Source organism: Sciurus vulgaris (genome assembly GCF_902686455.1).
Source record: "Sciurus vulgaris genome assembly, chromosome: 8".
Lineage (NCBI taxonomy): Eukaryota > Metazoa > Chordata > Mammalia > Rodentia > Sciuridae > Sciurus > Sciurus vulgaris.
Window position 1 is genome coordinate 95346434 of NC_136468.1, and position 19624 is coordinate 95366057.

At 36.5% G+C, this 19624-nt stretch overlaps 1 protein-coding gene across 2 annotated transcripts in view; it reads left to right on the forward strand.

Moving 5' to 3' along the window:
• NPSR1 (neuropeptide S receptor 1) overlaps positions 1-19624 on the forward strand; it is a gene marked incomplete at its 5' end in the record, with an annotated part of 195543 nt that overhangs the window by 133089 nt on the left and 42830 nt on the right. Inside the window, one exon of one of the 2 annotated variants that reach the window (XM_079151746.1) lies at positions 9930-10033. The exons of the other annotated variant lie outside the window; for it this stretch is intronic. Within the exon in view, the coding sequence (XP_079007872.1) occupies positions 9930-10033 (104 nt within the window). The remainder of the gene's footprint in view (positions 1-9929; positions 10034-19624) is intronic. 2 annotated transcript variants of the gene reach the window in all.

Sequence of the window (19624 nt, forward strand, 5' to 3'; positions counted from 1 at the left end):
GAAGGGCAGGGCACCCTAAAATATAAATCATCTGCACAAGCCTACACTGCGGCCCTACTGCAGTCAATCATAACCTGACAGTTATGAGTAGATTTACTGTATTCTATCCATACTCCTCCCTTCCTTCATTGTATAAACATCTCTGTTGACTTCCATTTGCTAATGACAGCCAATTACTTTTGCCACAATAGTGACTCCTCACTTACCTGCTAGTTCCTGAACACAAGGAACCAAAAATGCCCTGGTGGCAGTCATTGCCTTTAGTTCAATGGAACTATTACTATCTCTCTGTGCAGGAGTAGACCAACTTTAAGGACCAGGAACTCCAACCTACAGAACACAAGAGATATACATGAGGAAGCACAATGCCTCCAGTGGGTCACTGGGAGTGATGTTAACTGAGTCCATGCCTTCCTCTATTCTCTCTCAGACCTATATACACCCCATTCTTTCAGAACATTTCCATTAAGCTGGCACTTCACCTGTTCCTTCAGTAGTACATTCCAGGGCTGTAGGAGGACAGCTGATTCTAGGTGGTATAATATGTGAAACAAACTGTGTTTTTTGATCATGAGCCTCATCCTATACTTCCTTCACTATGAAGTGAGTTCCCTGATCAGATATGTTGTGGGAATTTCCATTCCTGTTAAGAAAACAGAAAAGTCCCAAGACAGTAGTAAATGGTGTTGATTATAGATCAGAAGATAGGAAAACCAAGTTCATACCCTGAACAAGTACATCAGTGGAAGGATGGATGGAAGCCTTTGCAAAAAGAGCCCAATGTCAACTTAGTACAAAGTAACCAGTTGATCTCCTCAAGTAGTTCCCTTATTGGGGACTCAGAGCTGGCCTTTATTGTTGAAAAGTCAGATTCAAAGATATAAGTAGCTAGATTAACCATGAGAGAGGTAGACCATCATATTAGCTAATAACTCTGCACCATGGCCATCCCATTCATGTGCCCATCATGCCATCATGAGTGACCATTGGCAAAACCTGAATCACATCAACTGGACAAGACATTTTGTCATTTTTCCCCATGCAAATTAGAAGCCCAATGCACTGCCTGCAGCTCTCCCAAATGGGAAGATCTTCCTTCTCTGCCTTCAAAACTACTCTGAATGCAATGCCTCTATATTTGCTTTGCAGCAGCATAGTGATAAACCTTTGTCTTCAGCTTAAATATCATAAATATGAGTAAAGCAGGGCCACTGTGAAATCCTGGTGGAAGGCATGGGCATCTGAGCTACTTGTTCATGCAGCCTACTTATGGCAATATGGCTCAGTATGGGCTTGATCTAAGATGTACTATTCCCATGCTTTAGATATGAGGTGTCCCCAAAAAGTCATGTGTGAGGCAATACAACGACATTTAGAAGTGAAATGATTGGGTTATGACAACCTGAACCTAATGTGTGCATTTGAAAGAATGGACATTTTTTTAAGCTGTCTGTTTTATCTCAACTCCCTAAGGTTTCCCTCCCAGTAATGGGAACAAAGCCCTTAAAGCTGTTCTCTGTTCCCAAACAGAGAGTAAAAGAGTAAATTGAGCCTGATAGCCAGATAGTGCTCAAACAGTAGGATTACCAGAAACTATTGACCAGAATCTACAGCCTGTTGTAAAACATTGTGAAACATGTTGTCAGCAAACCCAGACCCCCTTTGAAATTTCCTGGCAGCTTTGTTCCCCCTTTTCCCCCTTTCATGTGTGACCCCTCCCGATGTGTGGTTTCTGCCTTTATAAACCTACAAGATTTTCTGCTAGGGACTCGACTCCTTGAGTTGGGTCCCAGCGCGCTGGAATAAACACCTCTTGCGGTTTGCATCAAGTGACGCCTCCTGCGGTTGATTGGGGTTGCCGTCCATCCATGGGACAGAGTTGGGGTTTCCTTTTTGGGGGCCTTACATTTGGGGGCTCGTCCGGGATAAGATGGCCCCCCCTCATCCGCGGAGTCGACCTTGGAGGTAAGAAGGGGTACCCCGAAGTTGTCTTTGTCTTGTGTTTTGTTAGTTGGTCTGGTTCTGTGAGCGCTCTTTCGGTTTCGGTGGCAGCCGTTCGGTGACTCGTGAGAGTGGCCGAACAGTGGCCGGCAGACGTGCCTGGGGGGCCACAGGTTGCAGCCCTGGGGGACGCCCTAAGGGTGGAAGGAGAGCCAGGGACGCCTGGTAGTCTCCGTCGGTAAGGGCGCTGATGGGGTTCAATTGGTGGATCAGAGATTGGCGCCCGTCTGTATCTGGTTCTGTTGTGTGTTTGTGGCGGACAAGGTGGAGGAAGGGTTGGAACAACTGGGGGGTTCACGGCCCGGGCTACTCTCGGGTGGACCCCAAAGGTTCCTTCTCTGGACTCCCCCTCCTGGCAGCCCTGAAGGGTAACTTAGCAAAGTAGCTTCAGTCTCAAAAGCAATGAAAAATAAGGTCTCATAATTTTAACATCCAACCTGTCCGGATGAGATGGCTAAAATGCCTTAGACACAGAGTTTCTGTTAAAACCTGTTAGATCCTTCCAGATCTCAGTCCAGGCTTACACTGAAATATAAATAAAAGAAGCCTAAAGGCTCAGTAGGAGACCAGTCTCAAACCCAGGGAAAGAAAAGGTAAAAAGAGTCTTTAAAACTCCAGCAAAGTAAATGCTATATTTTTAATTATATGTTTTTTTTGAGCTCATGATTTTTTTTTTTTGATCAGTTCTATTTTTTTATTCAACTAGAGTTTTTGAACATCTGTTAAACTGCAATGGAGATTCACCTATAAAGTTACAAGGGCTTGATTTTGTGTTATTTGTATGTTGTGCTGTCTGATGTCATGTTTTGTCTGTATCAAAACTGAGCGCTCCTAAAATTAAAATTTAAAAATGGATCCAGATACTTTTAATTCACGTGATTTAAAAAAGGTTCAAATTGGGTAAACTAATAAGAGTAAAATGTCTTTGAAAATAACTTGCAAGTCTCTAGGCGGTTAAGCTAATAAAATATTGATGTTAATAAAATGTCTAATATCAATTGTTTCTAGGACTTTTCTTCAACAGGGAAGAGACAGCAAATACTGTTCAGGACACTTGTCTGATATCTTGTTTTTTTTACAGAATAAGTGAATTAGAGTTAACATGTATGGGATTACTCTAATGTGTTTGTAGAGACATCTGATTAATTTACAAAGTTAAAATGCTAATCGTCAAATAACATCGAGTACTTTTAACTCCTTAAATTCCATGGGGTATCATACTTAAACATTATTGGTGTTTTCATGGGTTGGTAAATAAAAGGGTTTAAACTTGCTTTGTGTCATCACTAAACTAAAAACAAGGTTACTAAGAGTTATGTCCTAACAAGTGCAATTCTATATACAAAGGGTCCCAAAAGTTTCAACTGTGTTTCAATTAGAGTACTATAAACAACAGAATATTTAATCTTATTAAAATAGAGTAATTTATCTAAATTCAGAAATTTCATAAGAGTTGTTTCAGAATGTGAACAAAAAGGGGACAACGAATAGGAAAGAGAAAATAAAAGGTTCTGGGTATGGAAATATATTTAGTAAAAGGAAAAAGGAAATGTTTCTGGGTAAGAAAGTGCTTGTGTGATGAAATACATGAGGGTCTAAGTAAGTGCTAAGAAAGCCTGTGTAAGTAAAGGGCAAGTTTCAACAAGTTTGTGTGTAACTAAGTTGGTTATATGTATGTGAGACAGCTAAAACTATTGAAGGTTTTTCCTAAGGTGAAATACTAACGTTCTGATATAAACCAAAGTTTAATCTATATGGTAGAATGACATGGTAAAATGACAAGGATTTGAAACACTAATTTACTCTTAACTTTGTGTCTATTAAGTTTATTCTTCAGAACAATTAGTCTTAAAAATTGGGGTGTATACAATTATGGTTAAACAACTATTATAGAGTATTGTACTTTGTTACAGAGTATACATTTCTCTTTAAAAACTCAATTTGGTAAGATAAAAGTGTCAAGGTATTTGTGAAATGGTCACTAGTTGTATATTAAATGTGTTCATATTTTTCAGGACCACAAGTTTTTAAAGCAAGGAATTTATTAAGCTCTGCTATCCTCCAGATTAAACTTGTCTGTAATGGTAATCTTAAACTTATAAAGAGTAAATTTTATTGGGGATTTATTTCTATTATTTAATGTTCTATTATAGGACCTGCTATCAATAGGGTATGTGTAAAATTTGTTACTTTTTACACTGAGATAAAGAATTTCAAATGTAAATGTATTTCTAAACATTAGAGTCTGATTTGTTTAAAGGTTAATATTGTGAAATATGAAAGAAACATGAAACCATTTTGCCACTTAATCACACAAAAGGAAAGTTAAAAGCTCTCTCAGCCTTTCTTTGATTCATGTTTTAGATACTATGTTAAATTGTGTTAATTATAAAGTTTATATAGACTCAGGAAACAGTATATGTAAACTACTTAATGGTATTTAAGGAAAAGAAGCAAAGATCAACATCAGAATTAGAACACTTAAGATCTGTAAAGAGCCACACCTTACCTGAGATAAGGCTCTGCCTCCCACCTCACTGTGTGTAGAATAGCTCCAAAATAAGCCAGACTTCAGCTTATTTAAAGTTATAGTCAAAAGATTGGTTCTTGTTGTAAAAGTACTGTGATCTCAAATAGGGGATAGAATGTAGTTCTCAATCAAAATTCAAGATAGCTATTATACAAGCTGAATATATTTTTACTCTTGCTAATTTCATTTTGTAAAACTGTTACCTGTTAATGTTTTGCAGAAGTAGCTGCTCCAAGAACAAACAACCTAGGTAACTTGTGATAATAAGCCATCACCTATAGAATAGATAGTGGTAACTTCCAGTACTAATGCAGACTCCAGTTAGATAAAAGGGTAAATAACTGTAAAGTTATGGACATTAAAGTTAAAGCCCATTACTCTTAATTTATGACTGGTGAGACTGGCTTGCTGGATAATTAAGATCCAACTTAGAAATTGGAGTTAAATACAGAGGTCAAGAAAAGTCCATATTTGGGTCTTGCCCTCAACGTTAGCCTGAACCCAGGGAGTAAGAGAACTTCTCTAAGGAGCGTTGCAACTCTGGGTCACACAACCTCCTGATCAAGGAGATTGTTGAGACTAGAGGATGAAAAATTATCCAGTGCATCTGCTGCAGAGGAGGGTCATGGAAAAGGGGAAACATCCCTTGATGTTTCTAAAGGAAGTCACCTCATCAAGAGACCCTGCCTAATCAAAGTCACTGGTGGAGCTAAGGAGCCGCTCTTAAGTTCTGTACGAGTGACCCCTGTGGGAACTCAGCTGACTCTTTAACAAGACAGGAACCAGGTCAATTTCACCAGCTTGATCTTAGATACCCAGCAAAACAGTTAAAACCAAAATATAGCCATTCTTGGGCATTTAAAGGAAATAATAATTAAATGTAACTTAAGATGTACACTTGTATTAGCCCACTAGAATAAAGGCTGGAAGCTACAAATGAAAGAAAGATTCTTCAGCAAATGTGCCTGATAACTATCAAGAGAAACTGCCAGAGTCAGAAGTTTTTAGTCAGTTTAAGACCTTCCTAAGCTACACAGGTAGACTTAATCTATGTTTGCCAGTATGATTATCTATTCCTAAGTAACAGAAGTATAGAGATCTCTAGTAAACACAGGTTATACCAATAAAGGGATATTTTACAAAATCAGATGACATTAAGTAGCTTAACTATATTTTCTGGGGCCATCTATGACAATGTTAAAGTCCCCAAATAAAGGCCTTGTTCTCTCCAGCCTTTGCTAGGCCTAGTTATGGGAACAATTTCTCAGTTCTTCCACCTCCTGGTGAGAGATTAACTTCTGTCATTTTCATGATACTCAGTGGCATGTTTCAGATGCTGCAACATTTACTTTGTGCTAATCTCATTTCAGTACTCATGTCTTTTTGTTCTTCTATCATAGAAGCAGCTGCCCCCAGATGACTTTACAAACTGCTCTTCCCCAACCAGGCTTCTTCCTGGGACCCCTTGATTGACCCGATTTTTAGAAAAGGAACTCCAAGCTGCTTGCCCCACGCCACCCACTTCCAGCTCGAAGAAGCTAGAGCGGTCATCGACCTCCTTCCCCAGCAGCATGGAGTTCCTGAGATTAGAGGGGGGAATGAAGCCAGAATTGGGAACAGGTAGTTAGTGTAGAAATAGGGGATCAGGTCAAATTGAGGAAATGGCCATAAAATCATCTGCCTCTGGAAGTTGGAGACTGCCCCTGGAAGAATGGAATGTCAAGGATCTCCGGAGCCCATTGATTACCAAATTTACCTGCCTTTATCAAGGACTGTTTATCAAGGACTGCAAACAAGGGGCTGCTAATTGGTGGCCCGCCCCCTGAGCTCTTGCCTGCCTGAAATCACCTAGTCACCTTCATCAGGGAAAGAGTAAATGCTGTATAGGTACTAATGCTTAGGCAACAATACCAGTCCCTCCGCCAAGGAAATAGCTTTGGAGAAGAGTATATAGAGACAGAAGTTCCATGATTAGAACTTACCAGAAAAGAAAATGGGGAAATGAAAGAATGGACATTTTTTTAAGCTGTCTGTTTTATCTCAACTCCCTAAGGTTTCCCTCCCAGTAATGGGAACAAAGCCCTTAAAGCTGTTCTCTGTTCCCAAACAGAGAGTAAAAGAGTAAATTGAGCCTGATAGCCAGATAGTGCTCAAACAGTAGGATTACCAGAAACTATTGACCAGAATCTACAGCCTGTTGTAAAACATTGTGAAACATGTTGTCAGCAAACCCAGACCCCCTTTGAAATTTCCTGGCAGCTTTGTTCCCCCTTTTCCCCCTTTCATGTGTGACCCCTCCCGATGTGTGGTTTCTGCCTTTATAAACCTACAAGATTTTCTGCTAGGGACTCGACTCCTCGAGTTGGGTCCCAGCGCGCTGGAATAAACACCTCTTGCGGTTTGCATCAAGTGACGCCTCCTGCGGTTGATTGGGGTTGCCGTCCATCCATGGGACAGAGTTGGGGTTTCCTTTTTGGGGGCCTTACACATTAATTCACTTGAATGGATTAACTGGGTGATAATCATAGGCAGGCAGTGTGGCTGGAGGAGGCATGTCACTGAGAGAGTGCCTTTGGGGCTTACATTTTGTTTTTGTGGAGTGAGTAATCAATCTCTGCTTTCAGGTGCCATGTGTCCTGAGCTGTTTTCCTCCACCAAACCCCTCCACCATGATGTTCTGCCTCACCTTGGGCCCTGAGAAAGGGTCAGCCATCTGTGGACTGAGACCTCTGAAACCATGAGCACCAAATAAACTTTTCCTCCTCTAAATTGTTCTATTTGAGTCCTTTGGTCACAGTGATGAAAAATCTAACTAAAATACCCATCTTCTAATGGATGGTGTTGAATCCATACATCTGACCTGACAAATTAGTATATCTAACAAAATCTAGCTCATAATGATCAGTTTCAGTTCCAAATACATTTGGTGCCCTAATATCAAGCATTTAATCTCTACTAAAGCTCAGAAATACTTCAGGAATTTTTTTTTAATATATTAATTTTAGACAACAATTGACCTGGCCTTGTCCAGAGGTCATTTTGATTCTCCCACTTAGATGTCCATCAACTCCAAACTATACCTTTCTCCATGGACATCTCCAACACACTGTAGATTCTGCCATATTATTTGTCTCAAGTAGTAGGATTATTTTACTGCTGTCCACACAAGCTATGAAGCCCTTTCCTGCTCTAGGCCCACTCAAAGCTGTCAGACTTCCATGCCATCCAGTAAATGGTTCAAAGTAAAATTCCTAGATGTGCAATACATTGCCTCCCAAAACAGATACCTTATTGATGTCTTGCTTCCTTATTTAAGGTAAGAAACATAAGACACAATAATTTATTTGTTACTTGGGAATGGAATGGTGAATTTTCTCACAGTCCCTCACTACTGGGCCACTAAAAACTTTACTGATGTGACATGTTCCTGAATTCTCAGAATTTATCTTTCAACTTGAGTGTATATTTCTTATCAAAGACTCTACTTTACTAGACATCTCTTTCTTGTTCTTCACAGTTATGTCATCAATATAAATGTGTCAAAATGATATTTTGCAGAATTTTCAGATGGTCCAGGTCTCTTCAGACCCTATTATGACAGATCTTAAGAGAGTTAACATAGCCTTGGGCAAAATAGTAAATGAATATCACTATCTATTCCACAATAATGAAAACTCTTTCTGATCCTCTTTTCTAATCAAATTAGAAAAGAACACTCTTCTAAATCAATTCCTATGTACTATGTACCTGAAACCATAATAATCTATTCTAGTAAAGGTAACACATCTGTTACCACAGGCACAATCAGGACTACTATTTGTTTGCGTTTGTGTCCATCTATAGTTACTCTTCTGGATCCACCTAGTTTTCTGCAAGGACCAAACAGGGGACTTTACCTTGGTCTTCCTGATGGAAGAACCAATATGGGTTACTTGAACTTCTAAGTATATCTATTCCAATTAAGCCTTTAAGAACTGGAGGAATGACTAATGAGAAGGGCTGAAGACATAGTGAACCATGCTATTGTAGCCAGGATTTCATTTATTACCTGGTCCATAACATTCTACTCTAACAATGGGGCCATAATAACACTCAGATCTCTGGGTTTCATGTTAACTCAGATAGTGTGTCTAACAGTCTTCTAAATATCTGTGTATTCCTCTTTCCTTAGTGTATAGTTACCCAAACAAATGCTCATGAGGCCTTTTTGGAAGGACTAGGGGAATCATTACAATTTGTACCAGAGTATTGCAAGGTCTGGATCTGTAACCACTTCTCCTACTGCCCACCCTGGCCTGTGATAGAAGCACCACTGAACTAGTTGGCAAAACTGGTGTTCCTCTCACCACTCTGGTAGCCCTAATGAATGGTATATGTGTCTTCTGAAGCCCTCCCATGGAAAAGATTACTTTGGGAATCTTCTAGTTTCACAGAGTGTATCCATGTCCATTTCCTTCAACTATTTTATTCTTTACTATCTATGGGAGCAACTTCAGAATTACCATTTGTTTAGGAGGGACCATCACTTTCTCCAGGGTTCTAAGAGCTATCCTAGAAATAAATTTGCCCTGCATCTGGAGTCCTTGTAAGGTTGTCATATCCCATGTCTGAAAAAGTCAATGAATTCTTGCTTCTACAGTCTTTTGTTCCAGTTCTAACCGTCAGTCAGTAGGTAATCCCTGAAGCTCTGGTTTGTAAAAGATTCAGGATCACATAGCCTATTAGTGGCATCTGTCATGGAGGGATGAGAGGGACTTTTTAGACCGCTATCATAGTTTGCCATTTCTTTTGTAGACATCTGTACAACTTGTATAGTCTATAACTACAGGATTGAGTGCAGAGCAGCGGCCCACAGAATAACAAAATCCTTGGCCTCTGCCTCAGTTCCCTATAGTCTAACCAAGCAATTTAATTAAATTGATAGATCATGCACTTCAATTTTTCCAAGTACAGATGTCAAAAGGAAGATAAAGCAGAGGAATTGAGGGTAGGGAGATAAAAGGTCTAAGTTGTAAAATAAAGAGCATAAGAAGGGGAGGGTTAGTGGGGGTGGCTCCAAATGGTAAACATATTGCTTTTCTCGATTTTATCTTCTGATTCTCACACAGTGTTTGCTTGGAACAGGACCAGATCCCCTCAAAATTCTTCTGCGATTTAAAAGATCAACTCTATGATTAGTTTGATTCGGCTTCAGTCATTGCTGAAATCCTTCCTAGGTGGTTACATCTGAGTTGTAACAAACTCAAATAATAAAAGTCAAGGGCCTCCTATTTGCCTTAATTTTTGTCAGTGGACATCTGACAAACCAAGAGAAAAAAATATCCCCAGGAATCCATTTCTACTGCAGCATAGCCACAAATATAAGGAAGACTGAAATTAATCACTGTGTTTTTGTTAGACTCTTTCACAGGACTGGTCAACATCTTGACAGATATTATTTGGAGATTCACTGGAGACTTCCTGGCACCTGACCTTGTCTGCCGAGTGGTCCGCTATTTGCAGGTATGTAGCACCTTCCAGATGTGATGGGATGAACTAACACCAAAGTTAACATGTGGATTTTTCCTAAGGAAAATAACATAAAGTTTTGTATGCCTATGCAACAAACTACTCACTTCCTCTTAGGTGAAAGGATAACAAAATTTCTGAAATCTTAAAATTATTTTCCAGTAATGCATTTCTACTCTGATCCCAGTACTTCAGGTCTATATTATTGCAGTTCTGTAGCTATATAATGCATTTCTGGAACCCCATAGTAGATACCACATTTTTGTGTAATTGTTCAAGATCTTTGTATCAGTATTCATAAAATAAATTGTGATTTTTATTTGTTTCATCATTTTTATCTTAGTAATAGAGTTATTCCATTATTCAGAAAACAAATGGAGGGTAGTTCCAATTTTAATCTTTTTTTTTTTTTTTTTTTTGCTCTAAATATAACTTTGAAAGCATGGTAGGTATAAAATCCCTAAAATTATATGAGATTGGTGCTTTCTCTGGAGTAATTTTTTAAAAATACTTCAATTTCTTCTTAAGGATTTGTACCTCCTTGTAGATAAATGTGCTTCCACTGCTTACTGTCTTAGCAATCAACTGCTGAGACACAATTATGGCAAAATTTAGTGGCTTAAAACTATAAATATTTCTTTCCTCACAGTTTCTATTAGCCAAGAATTCAAGAACAGTGTGATTGGGCAAGTCTGGATAAATGACTTGTCATCTGGTTCAGCCAGATGTTTCATGGGCCTACAATCATTAGAAGGTTTGACTGGGGCTGGACACTTCATTTGCAAGGTGGTCACTCAAACAGCTGGCAAGTTAATGCTTGCTCTTGGTAGAACATTCAACTTCTCTCCACACAGACCTCTCCAGAGGTATTTATTCTTAAGGGTCCTCACGACACAGCAACTGGCTTTTCCAAGATCAAGGTGGAAGTGGCCATTTATTTTATGAACTAGTCTCTAAAGTCACAACACCATCCCCGCTACACTGTTCTCTTGGTCATACAAGTCAGTTCTGAATCAGTATGGGGAAGAAGAGGATCACAAGAGAGACCAAAACCAGGAAGTGAGAATTACTGGGGACGTGTTAGAGGCTGGCAACCACTCCTACATTTTTGAAGAGCATATTATAAACCATTTTTTTTTTCCTATTGACACTTAAAAATGTCCTCTTTACTCAGAAATATTCATGTCAATAACATTTCTTCTAACTATATTTACAATGACCATTAAAATAATACTATATATAAAATATAACTTGGTGGCATAACAAAACATAGCAAAGAAATTCTGAATAATTCTCTCCTCACCAAGGCAACAAGAAAACTGACAAAAATTGTGAGAATAAAATCTTTAAGAACTCTGGAAATTAACCAAAAGCTTGCAGCAACCAAGGGAGCATTTATTCAAGAAAATGACTGAGTCTTAGAAGGAAAATTTAGCTTTGTGGTATATTAGCTTGCATTATTCTCATCCCACAGTATCTAGCTCTGCTGTAGCCTTGAAAATTAACAGTCCTCATTCACAGCAAAAACAGTCTGGCAGCCACTAGAGAGAGCAGAACATGGCCAAAGTTCTTTCAAGGCTTCATTCTTAAAAATCTGCCAATATGTAATATTCCTGAAGATCCCTGAAAGAACTCACTGACAAGGCTATCTATATTTTACTTTATTTGCCAACTGTGAAACCCTTTTCCCTCTGAGAGTTAGAAAAAACAAATACATGCAATCAATTAGCTTCACAGATGCATGAATTATTGGGTAGCTATTGAGGAAAGCAATAGTCTAATCAAATCTTAAAATCATAAGCTGGATAATGAGCTATCCATGGGGGTTTTGAAAATATCTGACATATTCCTGAGATTCTAAAAGACCAAATACATGCCAGTGATGATGTCAGTATTCTCAAAGAAACAGAGAAGGTCCTAAGTTTTTACCTGTGGTTGACCTTCAGGCATTTGATGAAATTCAACATCATTTCATGTAAAAAATGTGCAACAAATTAGCTATAGAAGGAAAATACCTAAACACAATAAAGGCCATGCATGATGAGGTCATGGCAAACATTATACTATAGTATAGTATATAGTAATAGTTTAAATGCTTTCTTTCTATGATTAGGAATAGATGAGGATGTCTCCTCCTACCACTCCTATTCAACATAGTACTAGAATCCTAGCAATTAAGCAACAGAAAGAAAGAAAAGTCTTCCAAATCAGAAATAAAGAAGTAAAATTGACTCTGTTTGCAGATAATATGATCTTATATGTAGAAAACTCTAAAGGCTCCACCAAAAAAAATTAAGATTAAAATTAATGAACAAGTTTAATAAAGTTGAAGGATACAAAAATCAATTTGCAAAAATCAGCAGCATATACTATTAGTATACACTAGTGAATATTATTGTCTATGCATAGCAACAAGCTATTGATAAAAGAAATCAAGAAAATAATTGCTACAAAATGCATAATAAAATGCTGAGGAATAAATTTAACCAAAGAGGTAAAAGATCTGTACACTGAAATTTATAAAACATTGATTAAGGAAGTAGGAAAAAATACCAAATGAATGGAATGATATATCATGTTCCTGTATTAGAATAATTTATATTGGTAAAATGGTCTATACTACCCAAAGTGTCTGCAGATTCAGTGTAACTCCCATCAAAATTCCAACAATATTTTTCACAAAAGTGGAAAAATATATAGGGAACCACAAAAGCTCCAAATAGTTAAATCAGGCTTGAGTAAGAAGTAAAAAGCTGGAGACATCACACTGTCTTTCAAAATACAGTACAAAGTTATAATAATCAAAACAGCATGACATTTGCATAAAAACCAACATATAGAACAAAGAAACAGGATAGAGATTCCAGAAATAAATACATATATTTATGGTTAATTCATTTTTACTAAGTCACCCGGAACATAGAACAAAGGATATTTTCTTCAGTGAATCTTCCTGGGAAAACTGGATATTCATATGCAGAAAAGTGAAGTTAGGCTCTTACTGCACACCATGATTGAAAATCAACTCAAAACAAATTGGGGACTGAAACATAAAACCTAAAATTATAAAACCTCTGGAAGAAAACATAACAGAAAATCTCCATAACATTTGTTAGTTATGGATTATTTGAATATGGTCCTAAAAGCACAAGTAACAAAAGCAAAAGTAGATACACAGGATCACATCAATCTAAACATCTTCTGCACAGCAAAGGAAACAACCAACAGAATGAATAAACAACCTACATATTTGGAGAATATATTTGCAAACTATACATCTGATAAAGGTTTTATTACTGCAAGCAACTCAATATTGTGAGCTATAGTTTGGATATGGTTCAATTTTGTCCTCCAAGGGTTAATGTGAATGTATTTCAGGGTGGCAGTATAGGAAATGGTAGAAACTTCAAGATGTGGGCCTAGCAGGAGATATTGGGTTCTTAATACTGTGCTCTTGGAAGTAGACCTCTTGTAAACCCCTAGTTCTCATGAGAGGGTTATCATAATAGAAACAAGCCTGGACCCACCTAGTCTTGAATGAGAATTCTTCTCATTCAAGATGTGATTCTTCCTCCACAAATGCTCGACCATCTTCCATCTGCACCATGCTATTTGGATTTTGAATCTCCAAAAGTATGAACTAAATAAACCTCCTTTCTTATAAAGTTAGTCTGTGCCAAATGTTTTATTATAGCCATTGAAAGCTAATACAATAAGGGAGAAAAAATGCTAATTAAATAACAGGCAAATGACTTAAGTACTCACTTCTCCAAAGAAGACATATAGATGGCAAACAGAATATGAAAGATGTGGAGAAAAGGAACCCTTGGAGAATATTGGTAGGCATGTACAATTGTGAAGCCACTATGAAAAACAGTATAGAGGAGCCTTTAAAAATTATACTTAGAACTACAATATGATCCAGCATTTCCACTTCTGAGTATATATTCAAAGGATATGAAACTAGTTATGTCAAAGCGATGCCCAGAATCTCATGAATCTCATGTTCATTTCAGCATTTTTCAAAATACCTAGGACATGGAATCAATAAGTGCCCATTGATCAATGAACAGATAAAGAAATGTGACATATATACACAATGAAGTACTATTCAGCCTTAAAAAAGAGGAAAGTCCTACTATCTGCCACAATATGGGTGAACTGAAGGATATTAGGTTAAGTAAAATAAGCAAGGCACAGCAAGACAAAGAATATGTGATCTCCCTTAAGTTCAGAATAAAAAAAAAAAATCAAACGTGGAAACAGAGAATAAACTGTGATAATGATTTTTGTATGTGACACCAAATGCTCAGGCAATAAAATCAAAGTAGACAAGCAGGTCAAACTAAAAGATTTTGTGCATCAAAGTTAGCAAAGGACAAAGTGAAAAGGCAATCAAAAACATCAGTAAACCCTGTGTATTACAAAGAATTAATACTCCCAATATATTGGAAACTTCTACAACTCAAAAATGAAAAAACAATCAATTAAAATGAGCAAAAGGGTTGAATAAATACCTCGCCAAAGAAGGCATATAAATGGCCAACAGGCATATGAAAAGATGATCAACATTACTAATCATCAGGATAATGCAAATTAAAACCACAATGAGATATTACTGCATACTTGTTATGAATAGTATAAAAAAGACAAAAATTAACAGGTCTTAGCAAGGAGGTGAAGGGAAAAAATGATGTTTGTAACCACTGTTGGTAGAAACATAAAATGGTGTAGGCACTTTGGAAAACAGTATGGAGGTTCCTCAAATTTTTGAAAATAGAATTGGACCAATTCTACTTCTGGCTGTATATCCAAAAGAATTAATTTCAGTACTGCTGAAGAGATACCTGCACCTTAAGTTGTTCATAGCATTATGTACAATTATCACAGATGAAAGGATAAAGAAAATTTGGTATATACATAGAAAGAAATATTGTTCAGCTTAAATAAAAAGGACATCCTGCTATTTGTAACAATACAGATGAATCTGGAGGATCTTGTGCTAAGTGAAATAAGCCTGTGAAAGAATGACAAATAATTCATGATTTCACTGATATAAAGACCTAAAATAGCCAAACTCATAGAAGTAGAGAACAGAATGATATTGACAGAGGAGTTCCAAGACAAAGGGGAAACTGTTGCTCAAAGGTATGAAGTTTCAGTTATGGAATATGAATAATTTCTAGCTTGTGTTCAAATGCATCAAATCATATAAATTAAACATACAGCTTTTAAAATAGAAATTATACTTTAATAAATCTGTTGACATAAATAAATGCATAGATCTGTAAATAACTGAATGTGTACACACAGTTGGTCCTTTGCACCTAAGGTTTTCACATACACAGATTCAACCAATCATGGATAAAAATATTTTGTTTAAAAAATTCCACCTGTACTGAATATATACAGATTTTTCTTGCCATCATTCTCTTAAACAATACAGTATAATAATTCTTCCATAGCACTTACATTGTATGAAGTATTATTAATAATTTAGAAATCACTAAAGCTGTGAGAGAATCAATGTAGGTTATATTGCAAATACTAGACCATTTAATATAAGGAACATTTAATACAAGGAATATCCAAGGATTTTAATATCTGTGGAAGGGTTCTAAAGCTAATCGCCTGTGGGTAATGAGGGATAACTATACATAAACACATGAATTTTAATTTGGAAAACAATAAAATTAGGCATCAAAACAAACCTCATAATATTAAAAGGAGTATTTTGAGCAACAACTTTATATTCACAAATTTGATAATGTAGATAAGATAGACCAATTTCTAAAATTCAACCTACCAAAACTCACATAAGAAGTATTGGACAATATGAATAGTTTTATATTTCTTAAAGAAACTAATTATTGAATAAATAATTAATGGACTTCCAAACAGAAGGCACCAGATACAGAAAGGTTCACTGTTATATTCTATTAAACAATTAGTTAAGAAATTGTATCAATTGTTAGCCTTTCCAGAAGACAGAAACAGAGGCAGTACCTTCTAAATCATTCTATAAGGCAAGATTCATGCTAATACCCAAACCAGACAAAGATATTGCAAAAAAGAAAATTACAGATCAATAACTCTTATAAACATAGATCAAAAATACTCAACAAATATTAGCAAATCAAATCCAGGAGTGTACAAAAATAATTATATGCCACAACCAACTGGGTTTATCTCCAAGCATGTAAGTCTGGTTCTACACTAAAAAATCAATTAACATAATTCATTACACCTACAGGTTAAATAAAAATCACAGATTATATCAATAGATTAGGAGAAGCATTTAGGCATTTAACAAAACAGTACACATTCACAATTAAAAAAAAAAACTTAGCAAACAAAGAATAGGGAGGAACTTCCTCAACTTGATAAATAATATTTATGAAAAGAGAGGAAAAAAAACTATCAGCTGTTTTAGTCAGTTTTTTTTATTACTGCCACCAAACTACTTGCCAAAAACAATTTTAGAGGAGAAAAAGTTTATTTAATGCACCTAGTGTCAGAGATCTCAGTCCATAAATAGCTGACTCCATTCCTCAGAGCCCGAGCTAAGGCAGAACATCATAGCAGAAGGGTATGGTGGAAGAAAGTGGCTCAGGATATCACACCAAGAAGCAAAGAGAGAGAGTTCCTCTCTGGGAACAAAATATATACCCCAAAAGTCAGTGACCCACAACCCAATGGCCCACCTCCTCCAGCCACATCCTATATGCCTAATCAGCACTCTGTTTAGGGGATTAATATACTGAGTAGATTAAGACTCCCGTTATCCAATCATTTCACCTCTAAGCTTTCTTGCATTGTCTCATGCATGAGCTTTTGGGGGACACCTCATATCTAAACCATAAACACTAATATAGTAGGTAATGGTGAGAAACTAGAAGCTTTCTTAAGACCAAGAACAGTGCAAGAATTTCCCCTTCTCACACTCCTTTTCAACATTTACAGAGAGTACAAAATAATGTGATAATATGAAAGAAAGAGAAAGTGATTTAGTCAGTTTCTTCACTGCTGAGACTGAAAGACCCAAACAGAATAACTGTAGAGGAGGAAGAGTTTAGTAGAGAGCTCAAGATTTCAGAGGTCTAAGTCAAAAGAAGGCCAGCTTCAATCCCCAGGCTCCTGTGAGGCAGAACAACATGGCAGAAGAGTGCAGCAGAAGGAAGCAGCTCGCATGATGATGAGGAATCAGAGAGAGTCTCCACTCTCCAGATACAAAATATATACCCCATAGCCACACCCACAATAAACCACTTCCTCCAGCCACACCCCATCTGCCTCCATTTACCACTCAGTTAATCCCGGTTAAGGCTATAACCCAATCATTTATCCTTCAAAGCTTCTTGCATTGTCTCACATGTGAGCTTCTGGGGGACACCTCACATCCAACCCATAAAAGAAAGAAAAGGCACAATGGGAAGAAAGAAACTGTCTTTGTTCACAGATTAAATGATTATATAGAAAAATTTAAATGATTAACAAAAAAACTCCTAGAACTAATAAGAAATCATAGCAAAATTGAAGAATATAAGATTAATATATGAAAGACAAATGCCCTCCTGCAGACCAGCAATGAGTAAGTGAAATTTGAAATCAGATACAAACTATAACCTTCACTAGTACCCCCAAAAATGAATTACATAAAATCTAACAAAATATGTAATAGATATATATGAGGAAAACGATGAACTTTGAGTGAAAGTCTTCATAAAAAATCTAAATAAATGGAGAGTTGTTCTGTGTCTATATAGGAATATTCGATAGTGTCAAAATATCAGGTCTTTCCAACTTAAGCTATATATTCAGCTCAATCCCAACCAAACTCTCCACAAATTCTTATGGATATTGACTGTTTCTAAAGTTTATACGGAGATGCAAAAGACCCAGAATAGCCAACACAATACTGGAGGAAATGAGCAAAGTTAGAAGAGAGACACTACCCAGCTTTATTAGAAAGCTGCAGTAATTAGGATAGTTTGGTACCGATCAAAGAACAGACAAACAGATCAATGGGACAGAATAGAAAGCCCAGAAATAAGGCCCACATTATTATAGTCAAGTAATATTTTATGAAAGAGCAAAGGTGATACAATGGAGGAATGATCATCTTTTTAACAAAAGGTATTGGAAGGAGAAGATATTCATATGCAAAATAATAGATCTATATATATTGTATCATCACCAATAAGAATCATTGGCATAAATGTAAATGTAAAACTATAAAACTCATAGAAGATAGCATAGAAGAAAACCTTGATGACCTTAAGTATATGATAATTTCATAGTTAAGACACCAAAGCCATGACCCATGAAAGAAAGAATAAGTAAACTAGACTTCATTAAAACTAAAATTTCTGCCCTGTAAAAAAACACTTTCAGGAAATGAGAAAACAAAACACAGACCGGTATAAAAATATTTGCAAAAGCCATGTCTGATAAAGGACTATGGTTCAAAATATACAACAAACTTTTTAACTCAATAAGAAAACAAACAATCTCACTTTAAAAAGGTGAAAAAACAACTCACCAAAGAAGATGGCAAATAAGTTTATGAGAAGATGTTCAACATCATGTCATCAGGGAATTTTAAATTGAAGCAACAATGAGATACAACTGTACACTTACAAGAATGACCAAAATCTAAAAACATAAATAACACCAAATGTTATTAAGAATGTGGAACAACAAGAACTTTTCCTCATTACTCATAGGGATACTAAATGGTACAGCAATTTTGGAAGACATGTCAGCAGTTTATTCTAAAACTTTTACTATTACCATATAATCTTGCAAGTATGCTTCTTGCTGTTTGCCCAAATGAGTTGAAAATGTATGTCCACACAGATACCTGCATATAAATGTGTATAGTAGCTTTATTCATACTTGTCAAAACTCAGAAGCAATCAAGACGTCCCTCAGCAAATGAAGAAATAAGCTGTAGCCTAGTCACACAATGAATACTCGGAATGAAATTATAATGTGGACACATGGCACGATATGTTTGTCAAAATCCCTACGATGTATAACAGCAAGAGTGAATCCTTATGTAAACTATGGACTTTGGAGGATAATGTTGTGTCAAATAGGTTTGTCAGTTATAACAAATATACCATTCTTGGGTGGGAATTTGATAGTGAGGAATGCTCTCTGTATGGTGTGGCAGGGAGTTTATGGGAGACCTCTTTTACTTCTGCTCATTTTTTCTGTTAATCTAAAAATACTCTGCAAATTAAGTTTATTTTTAAAGAATAGAAAATTCAAGAACTGTTGAACTATTGTGCAATGTGGAGTATACACACAATTGAAACACCAAAATATGAAAGAAATGAGCAGGAAAAGAATTTACAATATTAATAATAAGTGTGAATTTTCCAAAATTAATGGCAGACACAAAACCACAAATTCAGGAATTTCTGAGAATATCACAGGTAAATACTAAGTACACATACCACTTCTCATAGTATATTCAAATCACAGAAAATTAAAGTCAAAGAAAAAATCCTGAGAGATGATGAGAGGAGGGATACCTTACCTATTAAGCAATATTAATAAGAATTTCTAGGGTTTGGG